This window comes from Chiloscyllium plagiosum, unplaced genomic scaffold (genome assembly GCF_037043375.1).
Source record: "Chiloscyllium plagiosum isolate Xiang-an unplaced genomic scaffold, Cpla_swu_hap1 HiC_scaffold_35, whole genome shotgun sequence".
In the NCBI taxonomy this organism is placed as follows: Eukaryota; Metazoa; Chordata; class Chondrichthyes; order Orectolobiformes; family Hemiscylliidae; genus Chiloscyllium; species Chiloscyllium plagiosum.
Genome location: NW_028270173.1, coordinates 34408310 through 34433645, shown reverse-complemented (window position 1 = coordinate 34433645; position 25336 = coordinate 34408310). Strand labels below are relative to the sequence as shown.

Below are 25336 nucleotides of genomic sequence, written 5' to 3'. Positions count from 1 at the left end.
ATATCAGATCGCATGGATCGGTTGGAGTTGCAGTTAGAGGCAATAAGAAATTAACAGGAGCTAGTGGGTTGATGGACGGCAATTATAGTAAGAGAGAAAAGCTGCAGATACAGTCAGGTAGATGGGTTCCCTCCAGGAGAGGTAGGCAGGAGTGTCCAGTGGCTATCCCCATCTGAAACAAGTATGCTGATTTGGAAAATGTAGGGGATGGTGAACTCTCAGGGAAATGTAGCATGAACAGCCAAGTTTCTGGTACCGAGAATAGCTCTAATACAATGAGGGATACGTCAGGTTCCAAGTGATTGACTGTGTGATGGGGACTTTCTAGTCAGAGGCACGGACAGATGTTTCTGTGGCCAGCAGCAAAAAAATCCAAATGATGCCAACCTAGTGCCAGAATCAAGGATATCTCCGAGATGGTGCAGAATGTTCTCAAATCGGAGAGGTACAAGCAGGAGGTTGTTATACACATTGGAACTAATGACATAGGGAGGGAAAAGGATGAGATTCTGAAGGGATAATACAGGAAGTTGGACAGGAATTTAAAAAGGACGTCCTCAAATGTAGTAATGGATGACTTTCAATGCTACAAGCTAGTGAGGGTAGGAATAGGAGGATAGAGCAAACAATTACTTGACTGAGGAGCTGGTGCTGGGGAGAAGGGTTCACATTTTTGGATCATTGGAATCTCTTCTGGGGTAGAAGAGACCTAGACAAGAAGGATGGCTAGCACCTGAATTAGAAAGGGACTAATTATACTGGCAGGGAGATTTCCTAGAGCTGCTTGGGAGGATTTAAACTAGTCAGGTAAGGGAGTGGGACCCAGGGAAATAGTGAGGAAAAAGATCAGGCTGAGACTGTTACAGTTCAGGAAAGGAGTGAGTCAAACAGTCAGGCCATGCAGGAACAAAGCAGAGAACAAGGTAGGATGATAAATTAAACTTTATTTATTTCAATGCAAGAGGCCAAACAGGGAAGGTGGATGAACTCTGGTCATGGTGAGGAACATGGGACTGGGATATCATAGCAATTACAGAGACGTGGCTCAGGGATAGACAGGACTGGCAACTTAATGTTCCAGAATACATATGCTATAGGATGGATATAAATTGGGGGGGGGGGGGGGGGGTGCACAAGAGAGGAGGGGGAGTAGTCTTTTTAATAAGGGATAGCATTAAGGCTGCATTTAGGGAGGATATTCTTGGGAATATATCCAAGGAAATTATTTGGGTGCAACTGAGAAATAGGAAAGAGATGATCACATTTTTGGGATTGTATTATAGACACCTCAACAGTAGGCGGAAAATTGAGAAACAAATTTGTAAGGAGAATGCAGTTATCTGTAAGAATAGTAGGGTGGTTATGCTAGGGGCTTTTAAATTTCCAAACGTAGACTTAGACTGCCATAGCGTTAAGGGTTTTGTTAAGTGTGTCCAAGAAATATCTGATTCAGTATGTGGATGTACCAGTTAGAGAAGCTGCCAAACTTGATCTAAACACAGGGCATATGGCTGAAGTGTCAGTAGGGGAGCCCTTTGGGGCCAGTGACTATAATTTTATTAGTTTTAAACCAGTGATGGAAAAGGATAGACTAGATCTAAAAGTTGAAGTTCTAAATTGGAGGAAGGCTAATTTTGATGGTATTAAGCAAGAACTTTCAAAAGGGATGGCTGGAAAATGGGAAGCCTTCAAAAATGAGATAACGAGAGTCCAGAGACAGTATATTCTTGTTCAGGTGAAAGGCAAGGCTGTAGGTTAGGGAATGCTGGAAGACCAGAGAAACTGAGATTTTAGTTAAGAAAAAAAAGGAGGCATATGTCAGGTATTGACAGCAGAGATTGAGTGAATCCTTTGAGTATGAAGGCAGTAGTAGCATACTTAAGAGGGAAATCAGGAGTGCAAACAAGTGACATGAGATGATTTTGGTAAATATGGTTAAGGAGCATCCAGAGGGATTTTATAGATATATTGAAGACAAAAGGGTAACTAGGGACAAATAGGACCCTTCAAAGATGAGCAAGTCAGCCTAAGTGTGGAGCCACAAGAGATGGGGGATAGTAAGCAAGCATTTTGAGTCAATGTTTACTGTGGAGAAGGACATGGAAGATAAAGAATGTGGGGAAATCAATGGTGACATTTTGAAAAATGTCCATATTCCAGAAAAGGTGCTGAATGTCTTAAAATGCATAAAGGTGGATAAATCCCCAGGACCTGAACAGGTGCACTCTAGAACTCTGTAGGACACGAGGGAAGTGATCGCAGGGCCTCTTGTGAGAAATTTGTATCATCAATAGTCACAGGTGAAGTGCTGGAAGACTGGAGGTTTGCTAACATGGTGCCACTATTTAAGAAAAGTGGTGAGGAAAAAGCAGAGAACAATAGACCAGTGAGCCTGACATTGGTGGGCAAGTTGTTGGAGGCAATCCTGAGGAACAGAATTTACATGCAATTGGAATAACATGGACTGATTAGGGATAGTCAGCATGGCTTTGTGCGTGGGAAATAATGTCTCACAAACTTGACTGAGTTTTTTGAAGGAGTAATGAAAATGATTGAGAGAAGTGCGGTGGACAGATCTATATGGACTTCAGCAAGGCATTCGCCAAGGTTCCTCCTGGTAGACTGGTTATTAAGGTTAGATCTCATAAAATACAGGGAGAACTAGCCATTTGGATACAGAACTAGCTTGAAGGTAGAAGACAGTGTGGTGGTGATGGAGGGTTGCTTTTGAGACTGGAGGTCTGACCAGTGATGTGCTACAAGCCTTGGTGCTGGGTCCACTGCTTTTTGTCATCTAGATGAATAGGGGGTTTTGAGAAGATTTGTAGCTCAGATTGAGATTCTGGATGTAAGTTTGCTCACTGACCTGGATGGTTCATTTTCAGATGTTTTGTCACCATAATAGGTAACATCTTCAGTGAGCTAGCCTGCTTTCTATTTATATGTTTCGGTTTCCTTGGGTGGTTGATGTCATTTCCTGTTCTTTTTCTCAGGGAGTGGTAAATGGGGTCCAACTCAATGTGTTTGTTGATAAGAGTTCCAGTTGGAATGCTATGCTTCTAGAAATGGATTAGTGATGCTGGAAGGGCACAGCAGTTCAGGCAGCATCCAAGGAGCTTCGAAATCAACGTTTCGGGCAAATGCTCTTCATCAGGAATAAACGCAGTGAGCCTGAAGCGTGGAGAGATAAGCTAGAGGAGGGTGGGGATGGGGAGAAAGTAGCATGGAGTACAATGGGTGAGTGGGGGAGGGGATGAAGGTGATAGGTCAGGGAGGAGAGGGTGGAGTGGATAGGTGGAAAAGGAGATAGGCAGGTAGGACAAGTCCGGACAAGTCATGGGGATAGTGCTGAGCTGGAAGTTTGGAACTAGGGTGAGGTGGGGTAAGGGGAAATGAGGAAACTGTTGAAGTCCACATTGATGCCCTAAGGTTGAAGTGTTCCGAGGCGGAAGATGAGGCGTTCTTCCTTCAGGTGTCTGGTGGTGAGGGAGCGGCGGCGAAGGAGGCCCAGGACCTCGAGGTTCTCGGCAGAGTGGGAGGGGGAGTTGAAATGTTGGGCCACGGGGCGGTGTGGTTAATTGGTGCGGGTGTCCCGGAGATGTTCCCTAAAGCGCTCTGCTAGGAGGCGCCCAGTCTCCCCAATGTAGAGGAGACCGCATCAGGAGCAATGGATACAATAAATGATATGAGTGGATGTGCAGGTAAAACTTTGATGGATGTGGAAGGCTCCTTTAGGGCCTTGGATAGAGGTGAGGGAGGAGGTGTGGGCGCAGGTTTTACAGTTCCTGCGGTGGCAGGGGAAAGTGCCAGGATGGGAGGGTGGGTTGTAGGGGGGCGTGGACCTGACCAAGTAGTCACGGAGGGAATGGTCTTTGCGGAAGGCAGAAAGGGGTGGGAAGGGAAATATATTCCTGGTGGTGGGGTCTGTTTGGAGGTGGCAGAAATGTCGGCAGATGATTTGGTTTATGCGAAGGTTGGTAGGGTGGAAGGTGAGCACCAGGGGCGTTCTGTCCTTGTTACGGTTGGAGGGGTGGGGTCTGAGGGCAGAGGTGTGGGATGTTGACGAGATGTGTTGGAGGGCATCTTTAACCACGTGGGAAGGGAAATTGCGGTCTCTAAAGAAGGAGGCCATCTGGTGTGTTCTGTGTGTAACTGGTCCTCCTGGGAGCAGATACAGCGGAGGCGGAGGAATTGGGAATACGGGATGGTGTATTGTTCAAACGAAATGGAGGCATTACCCCCAAGGAGTTGAGGAGAGATTCTGAAGCAAATCAATGCAAGCCATTATGATATTACTCTATAACTGAGCAGAATTGAAAGTCCAAAGGGAAAGATGAGAGAGCGAAGACAGATAAGAAAAGTGAGTTGGTTATGAAATTGAAAAGACAGGAAATGAGACCTAGTATTAGAAGTGTAAGAGAAAGATAGAAAGGAGACATATAAGTTGAAAATGTACAGTTGCAGCAGGGATCTGTTATACTGATGCAGACCCTGGTGAGAAGAATTTAACTTAAGTGTGAGCTTGATGACAAGATTTTCACCTCTCACCTGACCGCTGGAGTTCAGCTCTTTTTGTCTATGTCACCGTGTCTTCAGAATCCTTAAGGGGGAGGGTGTGCAGCCAGAAGTCGTGGTGCACATTGGCACCAACGACATAGGTAGGAAGAGGGGTGGGGAGGTCATTCAGGAGCTCAGGGAGTTAGGCTGGAAGCTAAAAGCTAGGACGGACAGAGTCATCATCTCTGGGTTGTTGCCGGTGCCACGTGACAGTGAGGCAAGGAATAGGGAGAGAGTGCAGTTGAATACGTGGCTGCAAGGATGGTGTAGGAGGGAGGGCTTGTGGTATTTGGACAATTGGACTGCATTCTGGGGAAGGTGGGACCTGTACAAGCAGGACGGGTTGCACCTGAACCGGAAGGGCACCAATATCCTGGGGGGGTAGGTTTGCTAGCACTCTGCGGGGGGGGTTAAACTAATTTGGCAGGGGGATTGGATCCGGACTTGTAGTCCAGCAAGTAGGTTAGCTGTTTTTCAGGATGTCCAAGAATGTAGAGAGGCTGTGGAGAAGTTAGCACTGACAGGGAATACTTGCAGACACAGAGATGGGTTCAAGTGTGTATACTTCAACACAAGGAGTATCTGAAATAAGGTGGGTGAACTTAAGGCGTGGATTGGTACTTGGGAAAATGATGTTGTGGCCATCACGGAAACGTGGATAGAAGAGGGACAGTAATTGTTGTTGGTGGTTCCTGGTTACAGATGTTTCAGTAAGATTAGGGAGGGTGGTAAAAAAAGGAGGGGGTGTGGCGCTGCTAATTAGAAATGGTATAATGGCTGCAGAAAGGCAGTTCGAGGGGGATCTGCTTTTGGAGGTAGTATGGGCTGAAGTCAGAAATAGGAAAGGAGCAGTCACCTTGTTGGGTGTTTACTATAGGCCCCCCAATAGCAGCAGTGATGTGCAGAAACAGATTGGGAAACAGATTTTGGAAAGGTGCAGAAGCCACAGGGTAGTAGTCATGGGCGATTTCAACTTCCCAAATATTGATTGGAAGCTCTTTAGATCAAGTAGATTGGACGGGGCAGTGTTTGTGCAGTGTGTCCAGGAAGCTTTTCTCACTCTGTGTGTAGATTGTCCGACCAGAGGGGAGGCCATATTGGATTTGGTACTCGGTAACGAACCAGGACAATTGATGGGCTTGTTAAGTGGGTGAGCATTTTGGTGATGGTGACCACAATTCTGTGACTTTCACCTTGGTTATGGAGAGAGATAGGCACATGCAACAGGGTAGGTTTTACAATTGGGGGAAGGGTAAAAACAATGCTGCAAGACAGGATCTGAGTAGCATAAGTTGGGAGTATAGGCTGTCAGGGAAGGATGTCATTGAAATGTGGAACTTTTTCAAGGAACAGATACGATGTGTCCTTGATATGTATGTACCTATCAGGCAGAAAAGCGATGGTCGTGTGAGGGAACCTTGATTGACGAGGGAGGTTGAATATCTAGTAAAGAGGAAGAAGGAGGCTTACATAAGGCTGAGGAAACAAGGTTCAGACAGAGCATTGGAGGGATACAGGATAGCCAGGAGGGAGGTGAAGAAAGGGATTAGGAGAGCTAAGAGAGGGCATGAAAAATCTTTGGCGGGTAGGATCAAGGATAACCCCAAGGCCTTTTATGTGTATGTGAGAAACATGAGAATGATGAGAACGAGGGTAGGTCCAATCAAGGACAGTAGTGGGAGACTGTGTATTGAGTCGGAAAAGATAGGAGAGGTCTTGAATGAGTACTTTTCTTCAGTATTTACAAATGGGAGGTACCGTATTGCTGAAGAGGAGAGTATGAAACAGACTGGTAAGCTAGAGGAGGTAAGTTAGGAAGGAAGATGTGTTGGTCATTTTGAAAAACTTGATAGATAAGTCCCCCGGGCCTGACGGGATATATCCTAGGATTATGTGGGAAGCAAGAGAGGAAATTGCAGAGCCATTGGCAATGATCTTTTCGTCTTCACTGTCAACGGGGGTGGTACGAGGGGACTGGAGAGTGGCGAATGTTGTGCCCCTGTTCAAAAAAGGGAATAGGGATAACCCCGGGAATTACAGGCCAGTTAGTCTTACTTCGGTGGTAGGCAAAGTAATGGAAAGGGTACTGGGGGATAGGATTTATGAGTATCTGGAAAGACACTGCTTGATTAGGGACAGCCATCACGGATTTGTGAGGGGTAGGTCTTGCCTTACAAGTCTGATTGAATTCTTTGAGGAGGTGACCAAACATGTGGATGAGGGTAGAGCACTGGATGTAGTGTACATGGATTTTAGTAAGGCATTTGATAAGGTTCCCCATAGTAGGCTTATGCGGAAAGTCAGGAGGCATGGGATAGTGGGAAATTTGGCCAGTTGGATAGAGAACTGGCTAACCGTTCGAAGTCAGAGAGTGGTGGTCGATGGTAAATATTCAGCCTGGAGCCCAGTTACAAGTGGAGTTCCGCAGGGATCAGTTCTGGGTCCTCTGCTGTTTGTAATTTTTATTAATGACTTGGAAGAGGGAGTCGAAGGGTGGGTCAGTAAATTTGCAGACGATACGAAGATTGTTGGAGTTGTGGATAGTGAGGAGGGCTGTTGTCGGCTGCAAAGGGACTTAGATATGATGCAGAGCTGGGCTGAGGAGCGACAGATGGAGTTCAACCCTGTCAAGTGTGAGGTTGTCCATTTTGGAAGGACAAATAAGAATGCGGAATACAGGGTTAACGGTAGGGTTCTTAGTAAGGTGGAGGAGCAAAGGGATCTTGGGGTCTATGTTCATAGCTCTTTGAAAGTTGCCACTCAGGTGGATAGAACTTGTAAGAAGGCCTATGGTGTATTAGCGTTCATTAGCAGAGGGATTGAATTCAAGAGTGGTGAGGTGATGTTGCAGCTGTACAGGACCTTGGTAAGGCCACATTTGGAGTACTGTGTGCAGTTCTGGTTGCCTCACTTTAGGAAAGATGTGGAAGCTTTGGAGTGGGTACAGAGGAGATGTACCAGGATGTTGCCTGGAATGGAGAATAGGTCGTACGAGGATAGGTTCAGAGTGCTAGGCCTTTTCTCATTGGAACGGCGAAGGATGAGGGGTGACTTGATAGAGGTTTATAAGATGATGAGGGGAATAGATAGAGTAGACAGTCAGAGACTTTTTCCCCGGGTACAACAGAGTGTTACAAGGGGACATAAATTTAAGGTGAAGGGTGGAAGGTATAGGGGGAATGTCAGGGGTAGGTTCTTTACCTAGAGAGTGGTGGGGCATGGAATGCGCTGCCTGTGGGAGTGGCAGAGTCAGAATCATTGGTGACCTTTAAACGGCAATTGGATAGGTACATAGATAGGTGCTTAAGCTAAGACAAATGTTCAGCACAACATCGTGGGCCGAAGGGCCTGCTCTGTGCTGTAATGTTCTATGTTCTATGTTTAGAGTGCTCAGAGGATGCTCTGATGTTCTGACAGATGTTCTCACAGACATCTTCAACATTTCCCTGAGCTGCACCATAGTTCCAACATGCTTTAAGGCTGATACCATTGTCCCTGTTCCGAAGACATCTTCAGCTTCCTGTCTCAACGACTCCCGCCCTGTTGCGCTTTACACCCATCATCAGGAAATGCTTCGAGAGGCTCGTGATGAGGCATACTAACACCCTGCTACCCCCCTCACTGCACACTCTGCAGTTGTGTGTCGAACCAACCATTCAATGGATGATGCCATTTCTACCAACCTCTGTCTAGTCCTCACCCACCTGGAGAAGAAGGACACCTCCATCAGACTACTGTTCACAGACTTCAGTTCAGCATTTATCACCATCATTCTTCAGCACCTGATTGGAAAATTGAGTCTGCTGGGCCTGAATACCTCCTCTGTAACTGGATCCTGGACTTCTTGAGTGGATGACCTCAGTCAGTGTGGATCGGGGACATCATCTCCAACACCATCATGCTGAGCACGAGGCCCGCTCAGGGCTGTGTGCTCAATCCACTACTGTTAACCCTGCTGACAGAAAACTGTGCAGCGATGCACAGGTCAAATCACATAATCAATATTGCTAATGAAATGACTGTAGTGGTTCGCATCAGCAGGAATGACAAGTCAGCATACAGCGAGGAGGTGCAACAGCTCACTGACTGGTGCAGAGCCAGCAACCTGTTTCTGAATGTGGATAAGATGAAAGAGATTGTTGACTTCAGGAGGGCATGGAGCGACCACTCTCTGCTGGACATCAACATCTCCCCCGTGGAGGTCGTAAAGAGCACCAAATTTGTTGATGCGTATCTGGCAGAGAATCTCACCTGGACCCTCAACAGCAGTTCCATATCCAAGAAAGCCCAGCAGCATCTCAACTTTCTGCACAGGTTGAGGAAAGCCCATGTCCCACACCCCATCCTCACCACATTCTACAAAGGGTTCATTGAGAGTGCCCTGAGCTGTTGCATTGTTCCCTGGTTTAGGAATTGCACCGTCTCAGATCATCAGACTCTCCAACGGATATTGAGGATAGCTGAGAAGATTGGGATCTCTCTTCCCTCCATTACAGACATTTACTCCACACACTGCATCTGAAAGGCTACCACCATTGTGGAAGACCCCACACACCCTTCACTCAAACTCCTCCCCTTCTGCTATCTGGCAGAAGATACCGGAGCATACAGTCTCTATGGCAGACTGTGCAACTGTTTCTTCCTCAAGCCATCAGGCTCCTAAACACAGTATAATCTGACTCTTTCCAATCTGAAATTCTCGCATTGCTGCTAGAAAAATGTCTAATATCCATTAATCTTCTGTTACACACTGTAACTTGCATGTTTTGCACTTCTTATGCACTTTATTCACAAACTACACTTTACAATTGTAGTTTGTGCGATCCATGTAGCACCTTCAGTACTGGAGGAATGGTGTCTCATTTTTACTGTATCAGTTGTTTGTGGTAGAAATGACAAAAAGCTACTCTATTCTGTTCTACTGGAGCACAAATCCTATTGAAATGTTAGCATCCATAACCTTTGCCAGTGTCTGCAGAGATTTGTTGATGTCACAAAGACCAAATCGAATTGGCTGAGGACTGGCAGCTGCGCTGCTGGGAACCATAGCAGGATACTACAGTGGGCGATCCATTTGACTCTTCTCACCATTGCTGGTTTGCTCGCCGAGCTGATGGCTTGTCGTGCAAATGTTTCATCAGCATGCTAGGTAACATCAGTACAACTTACATGAAGTGTCATTGTTCTACTCTGCTTAGTATTTATATGATCCAGGAGGAAGTGAGGACTTTAGATACTGGTGGTCAGAGTCACGAGCATGGCGCTGGGAAAGCACAGCAGATCAGCCAGCATCTGAGGAGCAGGAGAATTGACATTCCAGGCTTAAGCCCTCCCTGATGAAGAGCTAAAGCTCAAAACTTTGATTTCCCCTGCTCCTCGAATGATGGCTGACCTGCTGTGCTTTTTCCAGCACCACACTCTGGGCATTTATATGATTCTATCTATTAAGGTAGGTTGTGTCATTTCCAGTTGTGCTCTGCAGTGGTTTGAAAATGGGATCTATTTCTACGTGCTAGTTTTTGGCAGTCCAGGTTGAAAACCAGACCTCTAGGAATCACTGTTAATGTCTCTGGTTAGCTTGTCCTATGATAGTTATGATCTCCCAGCCAAAAAGATGGCCCTCCTTGTCTGTGTGTACTGAGATGAGGGAGAATTGGTCGTGTCATTTTGTTGCTATTTGGTGTTTGTGTATCCTAGTTTTCTTGCTGAAGATGGTTGCAAATGCTTCAACCTTGTCTTTTGTGCTGGGTTTCTCCACATTGTGCTAATTGTGGAGTCTTCTCCTCCAGTGAGTTGTTTAATTATCCACCAATAGTCACAACCGAATTTATCAGGATTGCAAAGCATAATCTGATCCGTGGCTATGGGATTGCTGAATTGTGTCTATCACGCTGCTTCCAGTGATTTTTGTTCAGAATCTGTGACGTAGGTTCACCAGGTTGAGAGATTGTTGTTAGGTATGCCTAATGTAGCTTTTGGGATGACCTCCTTCATTCCTCATTGAGCCAGAGTTACAGAACATAGAACAGTACAACACAGTTCAGACCCTTTGGCCCTCTATTATGCCGACCTTTTATCCTACTCTAAGATCAAACTAATCTACATACCCCTTCATTTTACTGTCATCCAACTCCCAATCCAAGAATCGCTTAACTGTCTCTAATGTGACTTTACCACCACTACTGGCCGTGCATTCCACGCACCCACCACTCTGTAAAGAGCCTACCTCTGACATCTCCCCTAAACCTTCCTCCAATCACTTTAAAATTATGCCCCCTTGCGTTAGCTATTTCCACCCTGGGAAAAAGTCTCTGGCTATCCACTCTATCTATGCCTCTCATCATCTTGTCCACCTCTATCAAGTCACCTCTCATCTATCTTCACTCCAATGAGAAAAGCCCTAGCTCTTTCAACCTTTCTTCATAAGACATGCCCTCCAGTCCAGGCAGCATCCTGGTAAATCTTTCTGTACCCCTTCTAAAGCTTCCATATCCTTCCTAATAATGAGGTCAACAAAACTGAACACAATATTCCAAGTGTAGTCTAACCAGGGCTTTAAAGAGCTGCAGCATAACCTTGCGGCTCTTAAATTCAATCCCCCTGTTAATAATAGCCACCATATGCCTTCTTAACAACCCTATCAAATTGGATGGCAACTTTGAGGGATCTATGGATGTGGACCCCAAGATCTCTGTTCCTCCACACTGCCAAGAATCCTGCCTTGAACTCTAACCTGCATTCAAATTCCACCTTCAAAATGAATCACGTCACACTTTTCAAGGTGAACTCCATCTGCCAGTTCTCAGCCCAGCTCTGCATCCTGTCAATGTCCTGTTGCAACCTACAGCAGCCCTCCACATTTACCACAATTCCATCAACCTTCAAGTTATTGGCAAACTTACTAAACCAACCTTCTGCTTAGATTAGATTAAATTCCCTACAGTAAAGAAGCCGACCTCTCAGCCCAACAAGTCCACACCAACCCTCCGAAGAGTAACTCACCCAGACCCATTCACCACATTTACCCCTGACTAATTCACCTAACACTATGGGTAATTTAGTATGGCCAATTCACCTGACCTGCACATCTTTGGATTGTGGGAGGAAACCCACACAGACACTGGGAGAACGTGTAAACTCCACACAGACAGACAGTCGCCCGAGGCTAGAATTGAACCCGGGTCCCTGGCACTGTGAAGCAGCAGTGCTAACCACTGAGCTACCGTGCCACCCCTAACTGCCTCACCTAAGTCATTTATAAAAAGTCTCAAGGAACAGATGTCCTAGAACAGATCCCTGCAGAACATCACTGGTCACCGAGCTCCAGGCTGAATACTTTGCATCTACTGCAACCTTCTGTCTTCTATGGGCCCGCCAATTCTGTAGCCAGACAGCCAGATTTCCCTGTATCCCATGCCTCCTTACTTTCTGAATGAGTTTACCATGAGGAACCTTATCAAGAGTCTTGCTAAAATCCATCTATTGCTCTACCTTAATCATTGTGTTTTGTCACATCCTCAAAGAATTCAATAAGGCTTGTGAGACATGGCCTGCCCCTCACAAAGCTATGCTGACTATCTCTAATCAAACTATGCTTTTCCAAATCGTCATAAATCCTGCCTCTCAATACTCTCCAATAGTTTGCCCACCATCAGCATAAGACTGACTGGGTTGTAATTCCCAGGGTTATGTCTATTTACTTTCCCATCCTCCAATCATCTGGTACTACTCTAATGAACAGTGAGGACGCAATGATCATCACCAAAGGCACAGCAATTGCTTCCCATACTAACCTTGGGTATCTCTCATCTGCGTTGAAAAATGTGGTGCTGGAAAAACACAGCAGGCCAGGCAGCATCCGTGGAGCAGGAGAATCGATGTTTCGGGCATAAGCCCTTCTTCAGGAGTCGCGGAGGGAGTGGTCTCTCCTGAATGCTGATAGGGGTGGAGAGGGAAATATATCCCTGGTGGTGGGGTCTGTCTGGAGGTGGCGGAAATGACGGAGGATGATACGACGTATCCGGAGGTTGGTGGGGTGGAAGGTGAGGACCAGTGGGATTCTGTCCTGGTGGCGATTGGAGGGGCGGGGTTCAAGGGCAGAGGTGCAGGAAGAGGTTCCTGAAGAAGGGCTTATGCCCGATTCTCCTGCTCCTCGGATGCTGCCTGGCCTGCTGTGTTTTTTCAGCACCACATTTTTCAACTCTGGTACTCCAGCATCTGCAGTCCTCACTTTCTCCTATCTCTCATCTAGTCCAGGGCACTTAACTAAACTCATGTGTTTCCAAATTTCCAGCACATCCTTCTCCTGAACATCAACCTGTTTGAGCATATCAGCCTGTTTCACACTGTCCTCTCAAATGACAAGGTCTCTCTCACTAATGAATACTGAAGCAAAGTATTTGTTAAGGACTTCCCCTATCTCCTCTGACTCCAGGCATAGGTTCCTTCCACTATCCATGATTGGCCCTAGCCTCTTGTTCCTCACATGTGTAGAACACCTTGGGGTTTTCCTTAAACCTACCCGCCCAGGTGCTTTCATGCTCCCTTCTCGCTCTAAGTCCATTTTTCAGGTCCTTCCTGGCTACCTTGTAACCCTGTAGAGCTCTGTCTGATCCTTGCTACCTCAACCTTAAGTAAGCTTCCTTCTTACTGTTGACTAGATGTTCCACATTTTGTCATTCAAGGTTCCTTCTCTCTACCATCCATCCGTTGTCTCAGCGGGACAAGCCTATCCAGCAAGTGCTCCCAAAACAACCTCCACATTTCTGTCATGCATTTCCCTGAGCATTTCTGTTCCCAATTTATGCTCCACAGTTCCTGCATAAGAGTCATGAGATGAACAGCACGGAAACAAACACTTCAGTCCAACTCGTCCATGCTAACTAGATATCCTAACCTAATCTGGTCCCATTTGCCATCACATGGTCCATATCCCTCTAAACCCTTCCTATTCATATACCCATCCAGATGCATTTTAAATGTTGTAATTGTTACCTATTTACTTGAGACTGCAGATTTTATTTATCATAAATTTTTATGTAATTTATTTATTACATAAAAATCATGTTTTTTTTAAAAAAGGTATTTAAATATAGGAGATGATTAGTGTATTCAGTATGGAAACAGACAGTTCGGTCCAACTCAAATGGCAACCAGGTTTCCCAAACTAAACTAATCCAATTTGCTTATGTTTAGCCCATATCTCTATAAACCATATTCCTCTAATCAGTGTACCTGCCAAATGTCTCTTAAATGTTGTAATTGTACCTGCTTTTACTACTTCCTCTGACAGTTCATTCTACATGTGAACTACCCTCTGTGTGAAATAGTGCCCCTTAGGTCCCTTTTAGATTTTTCCCTTCTCACCGTAAAATTATGTCCTCGAGTTTTAAACTCCCCTACCTGAGGGAAAAGACCTTTTGCTATTCACTTTATCTATGCCCCTCATGATTTTATAAACCTTTATAAGGTTACTCCTCAGCCTCCTAGGCTCCAACCAAAAACATTCCAGCATATTGCTGTGCATCTCTGACTCTATTCTGCCGCTCCTCATAACTCAAACCCTCCAGTCCTCGTAACAACCTTGTAAATCTTTTCTACACCCTCTTCAATTTAATAATTGCCTTCCTCAAGCAATGCAACCAGAACTGTGCACAGAATTCCAAAAGAAGCCTCATCATTGTCCTGTGCAGCCATAACATTAGGTCTCAACTCCTACACTCAATGCTTTGACCAATGACAGTATGCATGCTAAACTCCCTTTTCACCTCTTTGTCTACCTGTGACTTCACTTTCATGGAACTATGTACCTAAACCCCTTGCTCTCTCTGTAGAACAGCATTCCGCAAGGCATTATCATTAACCATGTAAATCCTGCCCTTGTTTGTCTCATCAAAAAGCAAAACCTCATATTGTTTTGATTTAAACTCCATCTGCCACTCATTGGCCCAACTGATTTGGATACCATTGTATTCTTAGATAACCTTCACTGTCCATTATAACACCAATTTTGGTAACATCCGCAAACATACTAACCATGCTTCCTTTATTCTCATCCAAATCATAAATATCTATAAAAATGACAAACAACATGGACCCAAGGCCCTCTCTGGAACACCATTCTACCGCTGATGGCAAAGAGAGCCTCAGTGGTGGCTATTTTGTTTTTCTCCACCTGTTTGAAATCTAACCTTTTCAATAAAGTGGGAGTGCCAACAACAGTGGTGGGTATTCTCAATGGGAAGATAAGACTTCAAGAAAGGGAGGTGACAGCTTAGTAGTGTTATCGCTCGACTGTTAATCCAAACATGTGAATGTTCTGGGCACCTGAATTCGAATCCTGCCATGGCAAATGGTGGAATTTGAATTAGATTTTTAAAACATCTAGAATTAAAAATCTAATGAGGACCATGAATCATTCCGTTGTCAATTGTTGGGAAATCCTATTTGGTTCACTAATGCCCTTTCGGGAAGGAAACTGGCATACTTACCTGGTGTGACCTGCATGCGACTCCTGACGCACAGCAATGTGGTTGACTCTTACCTGGAGGAATGGCCAAAATACAATTTAACTAACAATTAGGAATGGGCATTGAATGCTGGCCTAGCCAGCAACACCATCATTCTGTGAATGAATTAGATTCCCTACAGGATAGAAACAGGTCCTTCAGCCCAACACATCCACACCAACCCTTCGAAGAGTAACCCACCAGACCCATTTCCCTCTGACTAATGCACCTAACACTATGGGCAATTTAGCCTGGCCAATTCACATGACCTGTACATCTTTAGATTGTGGGAGGAAACTGGAGCACCCAGAGGAAACCCACGCAGACACTGGGAGAATGTGCAAACTCCACACAATTGGAATCAAACCCAGGTCCCTGGTGCTGTGAGGCAGCAGTGCTAACCACTGAGCCACTGTGCCTCCATTAAAAATCATGTAATAACTTTTACCAATTCTGTCACAGAATGTGCGTCAGGTAGATCAGCGAGGACAAAGTAAAGTAGTTTTTTTTTCCCTTTCTTTGGTTCCCTCACCACCTCCCAGAGACCCAGACCAGCAACTATGTCCTTTATGATTTAGTCAGTGATGCTATTCTTGGTGATGGTCTTTAAAATTGCCTACTCAGGCTACATTCTGTGTTCTTGTCATCCTAAGTACATCTTCAAAGTAGCACTCAACATTGAGGGGTATTGATTCATCAACTGATGGTTTGGGGAAGAGTTGTGTGGTAGTTTTGTCATCAGCAGGAGAGTTCCTTGCCCATATTTGACCTGATGCTGTGAGACTTCTTGGTTTCCTGATGACTCTTCAGTCTTCAATACTGAAGTTATTACAAATCTAGGTTATACAACCTGTTTTCATAATGTAGCCCAGTATCAGACTGGTGAGTGTCCATTGTAGCCTCACCAAGGCCAATTTCCTTTTCCTAAGGAGCAGTTTTGTATAAACTGGACATAACTTTCAAGACTATGTATTCCAGTTCTCAAGATAATTTATTGCATTGTCCACCATCCTTTAAAGGTTTCCATTACACTCCGCAACTCCTTCTTTGCATTGTAAGAATGTAAAAAATTAAAGCAGAAGTACATCCTTCAGCCCATCAAGCCTGGTTCCCCCATTCAGTTAGTGTGTTTGAGAGATTTAGTCTTGTCTCCATTCGTCTGTCTGTACACCTGAACTATTGATTCCCATGCAGATCAAAAATCTGCCTCACTCAGCTTTAAATGTTTTCATGTCCTTGAGAACATGAAGTATATTTCAAAGTGTGAAAAATGGTACATCCCTGTTGTTTAAAGAGATGACTTGTTGCATGTTAAAATGGTTGCTACAGATCACATGACTTAAGGTGCCCAAGGTTGGGGAAACTCTTCACAGTGGATTTGACAGAGACAGTTCCTCATCTGTCATTGTGTGGAGATACTGAAAAACCGTTCAAACAAGGAGAGCTTAGAAAACAGTCTCTGAGCCTGAGTCAGTAACAAAACAGACATCTCCGGACCTATTCTGCCAACAGAGGTGCTAAAACTATTGACCAGAAAAGGTATATTTAATGGATTTGACCATGTAGATGGAAACTCGTCCATGACCATTAATAGTTTACTACTGACCATCCCATTATCCTGTTGATGACCAGTATCATGTAAATTGAAATTCCTTTGGATTTTCAGAGACTATTAATTATATACTCTGATCTTCTGTTATCACCAGCCTTGAAAATAATAGACTATTCAGGTTAATCACTAGATCTACCTTAAAATTAGAACCTCAACCTCTGCTTCTGAAGGATCTGGAATTCAGGTGAAAAGCAAATTGTTCCTCTTTATACACACATTGTGAGAAACTGCCATTACATCTTGCTGCCTTCCCACTGTGACAATACTATGACTTTAAGAGGTGGTTTTGTCCTGTTTGTTTTTTTAAAAAGAGAGATTTTAAGACAGAGGTGATGAGCTGTCTGTCAGGAAAACCAATAAAGTACACAACTTGTGAGATCTTGGCTTATTTCTAAGTTGGAACAATAGAAGCAGCCTGAATAGATGTGGTCAAGCTCTTGCAGAACCAGAATTTTTAAGTTTCTTAGCTTTTCAGTAGCAGATATTGTTGGGGTCTTAGCAGTGTTGGTTGCTGGAGCACGTTTCTCCCTGCTACACACTCTCTCAGGGTTATCTCGATTTGTTTTTCCTCCTGGGCTGTTACAGTTGCATGTAGGACAATCTGTTTCCTATATTTGCCTTTTGCCAAGGGTGTGTTGACGGAATGTTACTATACTGGAACAGTTCCTGTATAGTCATAAAGTAATCTATTATTCTGTGAACCTTTCCAATACAAAATTAGAATAATTTAACTCTTTCTTTTGTTGTATTTTAACTGTTTGAATAAATTGTGCTTCACTTAAAGTAGTTTGACTAATCGAATTGTATCCCTGACACACCTTACATTTACCTTTAAAATAAGACAAAATTAGGGTCTAGACTATCTTCTTAACATATTTTGAGGGGGTATTGTCTAGTCTATAACAAATTGGGGGCTCTTGTCATGATCAAAATCTCTAATTCTAGGTTGATTTGAGGATTATTGGACTCAAAGGAAGTGAGTGGAAAGTGTTAGTGTCTTTTATAAGGGATGTTGAATTATGTTGGTTTAAACAGGGTGAGCTTTGTGATGGACAGCAATCCCAGTGTAGCCAAAGACTCAGGGAGAAAGAAAGAGAGGTCAGAGTAGGAACATCAACACAGAAGGGAACCTTGATACAGAGTCCAGGTCATTCCCTTTGACAACTCTCTCACCCCTGACTGTCCAACCTCCACCCGTACTCTCCAATCCTCGGATTCTTCCCTAAGATCCCCGTCACTCACCAACTCTCAGTTCTCTCTCTGTTTATACTTCAGGTATTTCCTCAGCCATTCAATATACCCCTCTTCCAAGTCGTGCTTCACCAATGCTTGGTCACCACATGTTGGTCCCATCTGGTTTTGATGCTTTCTGACCAAAGGAATGAGGTCACCCACAGCATGTGATCTTTACTGAAGCTGATAAAATCTTATCTATTCCATCCAAATTGATAAAACCCACTCATCATTGTCCCTCAAGTCACCACCACTCACCATCTGCAATGTGTGAATTCCTGTCCATCAGAAACACAAACTGCCAATCACAGCCAGTCATCCATGTCCCTGTCAATTAGGAACACATTGTGGGTCTCACTACAGCACATGGACTGCAGTGGTTCAGGAAGGCAGCTCACCACCACCTTCTCAACGGCAGCAAGGGATAGGAAATAAATAAAATATTTGCGGAAGCTGGACATATGAAACAACAACTAAAATTGCTGGAGAAACTCAGCAGAGTTAATGTTTCAATTCTGGTTCACCTGTCAGCACTAATTGGCCCAGCCAATGACACCCACATCCTACAAGTATTTTTTTAAATTGTAATTCTGAGCCAGTCATCCCAGTCAAACAGAAACTCAAGCTGCCATTTAGAGTTATCGCTGTCGATCAGATTTGTAGCAGTGTGGAAATACCGAAGACAGTGAGTATATGAAAGAGTGAGAAACACCAGGACATGAATCTCTAAATACGTATCACAAAACGCCAACAGAATTTCAACAGAGCACTCAAGGAGACATCTTTACACTGCATAGCAGTCTATTAAAGCCCAGGATCCTGTCTGCCTTTCTTTCACCGCTTTCTGAACCTGTCCTGCCACCTTCAGTAATATTTGCTTTTATTTTAAAATCATCTTTTCTTTTTTCACCTCCCTGGTCAAATCCATTAAACGTGTCTTAGCTGATGGATAATTTTATCAAACCTCTTAGCGTAACAAGTTCAGAGATGTCTGTTTTGTTACTGAGTCAGGTCCAGAGACTGGGATCTGTTTTCCTTTTAAATTTTTTTTCAGTATGCCCACAATAATGGGAAAGAAGCTGTCTCCCCCAAGTCCCTCTACAATCTGCTGCGTAAAGCTTCCACAAACTCTGTAAGCTTGTGCTCCGTGGCATTCTTTTTAAATTCAAAGCCTTTTGTTTTAAAAAAAGGAACACCTTTTTAACACCTTGTAATATCCTTCATTTTCCATGGACATAACAATATTCAAAGCTGAATTAGATTTCTCACCAACATGGAGGTAAAGGTTCTTTAGTAAAGACAGATAAATGGAGATAATGCCAAAAACCAACCAAAGGCTGATAGAATATTGATTTTTATCTTAAGGTCTGGAATACATGAGATTGAAAGTCATGTCCAGTTACTGGTTAGACCTCAGTTGAGTGAATGTGTTCAGTTCGAGGAACTGCACCTGAGGAAAGGGAAATTGCCTTTGGTGAGGGTGCTGTGCAGATTCACCACCCTGATACTAGGGCTACATTATGAAAACAGATTGTATACGCTAGGTTGGTACTTCGTTCAGTATTGAAGACTGAAGAGTCATCAGGACACTATGAAGTCTCATGGCATCAGGTCAAACTTGGACAATGAACCCTCCTGCTGATTAGCACATACAGTCCCCCATCCACTCAGCTAATGAATAAATACTCCTCCATGTTGACACAACCGAAGAGGGAAGTACTTCAAGTTGTCCTCACTGATCTACCTGTAGCACGTTTATCTGTCCGTGACAGTATTGGTACGAATTATGATTACATAATCTAAGTGGAGGCAAAGTCCCATTTTCACATTGAGGATCCCCACCACTGTTGTGTGGCACAATCACTTTGCTGAATGGGTTAGATTTCAAACAGATCTGGGAAAACAAAGCTGGGCACTTATGAGGCACAGTGTGTCATCAGCGGCTGCAGAATTATATTGAAAACTACATTCTGTACCATCTGTAACCTCATGATTTATCACATCATACTTTACTTTTACTTTCAATCTAGGGATCAACCATAATTTGATAAAACATATATAATTTGTTTTGGAGCATGGATTTCAAAATAGAGGTCCATAGGTATTGGTAATCTCTGTGCGGTGTTTCTATTACAAAAATGCAAAGACAGAGTCTTTCTGAAACAGTGATTAAATTGAGCACTATCATATGTCAGGTGACTATAGACCCCTATGGTGCCAAAACTAAGAGGTTTATACTGTTGGGTTTATGACAGGTGAAGTAAACATGCAAGGCTGCTCCCTCTGTTTTTCAGTTTGATTCAGAACATACCAAGGTTGAGTTTAAAAGCTAGGATCATCTTGCTCATGGAAGCCCTCAGGGCAGATTAGGGAATAAGCCATCTCAGCAGAAAAGTTTGGTTTCTGAAACTTCCAAGCCAAGAGAGGCTGGTTAGAAATCACTAAGTTGTTACAATTGAGATAGTTTAAACTTTCACATTTGTAAGACGTTCATGACAATAGTTTGGAAAGGACTTAATGAATGGTCCCCACAGTCCACAACAATGAAACTGACAGGATCTGAGATAAGAGTGTAATCTTCTGTGGACCTGACTCTCTGCAATGGATGGTGTTAGGAAACAGGTTGAAACTTTGTTTTGCTGTATGTTTTGATAACTTCCCAACTGTCTTCTTTGTTTAGATGGATTGATTTTGTTTTAATTTTTATTGTCTAATAAACTCCTGTTCTCTTGCTAAAGAAAATCTATATGCATATTTTAAATATGTCTGAGTGACAATCACCGCATAAACAAACTGCATTAATTTAACTAGGTCACTGTAGTCCCTTTTTTTCTAAAAATGAAAAGTGGTTTGATGTACTGTTTTTGCTTAAAATGAGATTTGGGGCTTCCTATGTTGGCGTCCATAATTCTCTGTTGTATTATAATTGTTGACATGTCTTGTACCTTTATTTTTTAAATTCAAATTCACATAAACAAACAGCATACAAAACACACAAGATCCATTTTATTCTGAGATTTGACTTGTCCACTGGTAACATCATTTAGGTTACTAATACTGGTATAATGAAGAACACCAGGGGACGTGCCAGGAGTATCATCAGACAGATTTAAAAATGAAGTGCCAAACTAGTGCAGCAACAACACAGGACTAATTCTATTTCATACAGTGGAAATAACTCATGATTGAAAGAATCAAGCAATCCCAAAACAATGGATCAGTCAAAGCTCCACAATTCTCCATCATCCAAACATGAATGTTGTTGGACAATTAAACAACTAACAGAAATATAAGGCTCCACAAATGTTTCCATGTTCAATGACAGGGATGTCTAGTATAATAATGCTGAATAATTTATGCCCATTTTCAGCCAGAAGAGTTATAGAGTCAAAGAGATGTACAGCATGGAAACAGACCCTTTGGTCCAACCAGTCCATACTAACCAGATATCCCAACTCAATCAAGTCCCACCTGCCAGCACCCGGCCCAAATCCCTCCAAACCCTTCCTATTCATATACCCATTCAAATGCCTCTTAAATGTTGCAATTGTACCAGCCTCCACCACATCCTGTGGCAGCTGTGAGTGGCATCCAACTATGGCCCTCAGTATCTCAGATGCCAATCTGAAATCAATTTGGTTCCGTCCTTGTGCCATCAAGAAATGGCTATGAATCTTGACAACATTCCAGTAATAATACTCACGACTTGTGCTCCAAAATAGCCACATCCTTTCCAAGCTCTTCTAGTACATAACACTGATATCTACCCAGCAATATGGAAGATTACCCAGATATATCCTGCACACAAAACACAGAACAAACTCCACAAACAATTCCCATCACAGCAGTCTACTTTTAGTCATCCTCAAGGTGATAAAAGGGGCTGTTGACTGAGTTTTCAAGCTCAGCAGTAACTTGGCCAATGGCATTCAGTTTGAGTTTCATAGGACCACTCAGCTTTATCTTATCACAACCTTAGTCCAAACATGTTCAAAAGAGCTGAATTTCACATATCAGATGATATAGAAGCCTTTGAGGTCAAAGCAGCATCTGATATTAAGAGGCCAAAGCAAGACTGGGGTCAATGGGAATCGGGGGAAATCTCACCACATTTGGAGTCATATTTAGCAGAGTGGAAGATGATTGTGGGTATTGGAGGCCAGTCTTTTCAGTCCCAGGACATCATTGTAAAGGTTTGTCATCTTCCAGCCCAACCATCTCCAGCTGCTTCATCAATAACTTTCCATCCATCATTAGGTTAGAAGTGGTGATGTGTTCTGAATATTACACAATCTTCAACACTATTTGCAAGTCCTCAGATACTCAAGCAGTCTGTGTCCAAATGCAGCAAGACCTGGTTACCTGCAAATTGTGTAGTGCCAGTGACCACCTTAAAACTTCGCACAACAGAGCAGTTAACTATCTCATCTTGATATTCAATAGCATTACCATCCTTCACTATCAACAGTCTGGGCATTAACCATTGACTAGAAAATTGGATTAGTCATAGAAGCTTGTTATTTTTGTCAGTTTCTGTACATGAATTGCACACACAGTCTTTAAATTGTGCTGGTCTTTCAATTGTGGATGTGTCACCTGATACCAAAATGTTCACATTGCATATGTGGAAAACTTCTGCACTGGTACACTTTGCGAAACGCCCTGCCAGTGAAGAACATAGGTAAAAACAATGACTGCAGATGGTGGAAACCAGACTCTAGATTAGAGTGGTGCTGGAAAAGCACAGCAGTTCAGGCAGCATCCGAGGAGCAGTAAAATCGACGTTTCGGGCAAAAGCCCTTCATCAGGAATACCCCCAGTGAAGAACATATCAATGCCCAAAAGCACAATAAATATGACTGAATGGGATGGAATCACATCAATGACCATACGGTGGGTATTGCACATATGCATTTTTCACACAAGTAATAAATGCATTTTGGGTGTGTCAGCAAGCATTCTTCTTAAATGTGTGTGTGTACACTGTTGTTGGCTCTTCCTCTGGATGATGCTGCTTCTCCAGGGAATGTAATTCCCAAGTCAGTTATTGTTTCTGCAGGACCCGATTTTTGTTCCATTTCCATTTTGCCAGTTATGTACACCTCCAGGGCTGATGGTTTCTCTGTGGACTGTGTGAATGGTGTGTTCACATTTTCTTTAGCAATATGTAGTGAAGGATAGGATGCTCCAGTTGTATGTGAGTTGATCGCAATAGTGTATCTGCTTATTAACTTTAACAGGATACAATCAATGTTATAAAAAACTACAAATAGTAGAAATCAGAAACTTAAACAGAATTTATTGGGAAAGTTCAACAGGTCTTTCAGCATCTCTGAAGAAAAATCAGAGATAATGCTTTGGGTCCAGTGACTAACTGAAGGCAATAATTGCTCTCTACAGGTCCCAAGTTGACATCTCAGCTGACTCTTGTTGAGAATGTTGAAGGTTTTTACCCTGATTGGCTCGCCAAAGCTCTGCTCTGGAAATGAGTTGACAGTCTTGTTAAAATGATACTTGGCTTTCTGCCATTTTATCATGATATTGACCTTCATATCTGTTACTATTTCTGTCTTCAGCATGTTTTTTTTGCCATCAGAAGAGCAGTTGTATGCGGTGACATTAGACTAGCACATTTCATGCTTTCAGTAGATATGTATTGTTATTTGAGGATTGTATAGGATTGCTTGATTTCTTTGATTTTCATTCCTTAGCTTTTCAATTTGATTAAGGGTAGTGTGAGGTTGATGTGTGTTGTGAATTTCCCAAACCTTCAGAGAGCGGCTGATTTCTTCACTCATGATATAAGAACCATAATTGCTCATCACAATGTTGGGAATGTAGTATTGACTAAAATGCTTTTTTTTTCAGGCATTCTATAATCTTGGTAGTCATCATCAAATCCAGTTGGTCCATCTCCTAGTGGACAAGAACATTAGACTACAATAACAAGATAATCAGTTCCGCTGAGAAGTTTGAATCCAGCCATTTGATTGGTGAGCCTCGACAGTGAGACAATTGAAGAATAATCAATCAATAGGTATTACAAAAGACTGTACATATAACCTATACCACTCTGTAGTGTGTAATAATACATTTCGAGCTTTTACTCTGAAAAATGGTGATTCCCAAGAAAAGAAATAGGTAATGCTGAGTGAAAACCTTTGTAACTGGCCTTAATCTCATTAAATTGAGCTGATTAAAAAAACTTTATTAAAATTATCTACAATGGTGAGATATGGAAACGTTCTGATGTATAATTATAAGAGAAAGTGTTCACAAACATGAGAAACTGTTATATGTCATAAACTAGTCAAATGAACAGTTAAGTTAGTCAATTAGTGTTCAACAGTTAGGCTAATTGGAGATAATAAAATGAGTTAATGGTATATAATTAAGTTTTCAAAAAGACATTTTGTTGACTTATTTCACACTTCACTTCAGCCTAAAGTCATCAATGTCTGTTTAGTTGTCAAGTTATTTCCCTTTCTTTCTGTAACTTAGAAGTGTGTCCATCATATTAACTGCTTCTGCCTTTAATTGTTCAATAAATCTTTTCAATTTACCAACTACAGTTTAGGCTCTTGCCTTACGGTAATTCTTGTATGAATCTAAATAATTTAAAATCTTGGATTCATTAAAAGTTAAAATATCAAGTCAGATAATTTGTACCTCTTGACATTCTAACAGTAGCATGTTAAAGGGTTAATGCCCCAGTATTCAGTCTGGCAACGGCCCTTCTTACCACATTACCTCTTGACTGAGGACTAATGTCCCAGTGTGCCATCTTGTGTTGCCCCACTCTCCCCTGCAACCCCACACCCCATTATTCACCTACAGAGAGCTCTCAAAACAGTCCAATCACCGTTACTTCAGTTGAACGTTTAGGAAGAGAAATTGGTGACAAATAATTTTTTTGTCTTAGTCTATGAACTGTGTCCTGGACTGTTATTAAACCCTGTTCCTGTTCACTCGGACTTCTTCATACTGATTGGTCCCAAAACAGCATTGATTCAACCAGAATAAAAAGGTTCTGAATCATCAGGCTCCAGCAGAATATATCTAAAAACAGATTGAAAGCCAAACTTTCCCTAGTATTCTGTCAGATAAATACTTCCCCTTTCATATCCAGCTGTTAAGGAAAACAGCTGAGATGCAAGTTGCTTCTTTCTTCAGAAACTTTCCAGATGGGAAGGAATAATTCAGCCTCCAATCTGCTATGCCATTTAACAAGAAAATTAGTGATCTTCTGTATGCTCATATCTTTCAGAATCCAAAATAATAGATCAATATCAATTCCAAAGTTCCAATTGTTCAACATTCACAAACATTTGAAGGAGACTGTTTTAAATGTAACACACATTTGGTGTAGAAATGTGGCTCCAGACACTACCCCCACTGCACCAAGCAGAGACAAGGATGGAGAATC

The 25336-nt window shown here is 42.9% G+C and overlaps 1 protein-coding gene across 1 annotated transcript in view; it reads left to right on the top strand.

Moving 5' to 3' along the window:
* Window positions 1-24468, top strand: part of LOC122541239 (major histocompatibility complex class I-related protein 1-like) — a 45444-nt gene extending 20976 nt beyond the window's left edge. Inside the window, exon 5 of the mRNA XM_087979507.1 lies at window positions 23779-24468. Within this exon, the coding sequence (XP_087835633.1) occupies window positions 23779-23789 (11 nt within the window). The 3' untranslated portion in view covers window positions 23790-24468. The remainder of the gene's footprint in view (window positions 1-23778) is intronic.
* The last annotated feature ends 868 nt before the right edge of the window (window positions 24469-25336 follow it).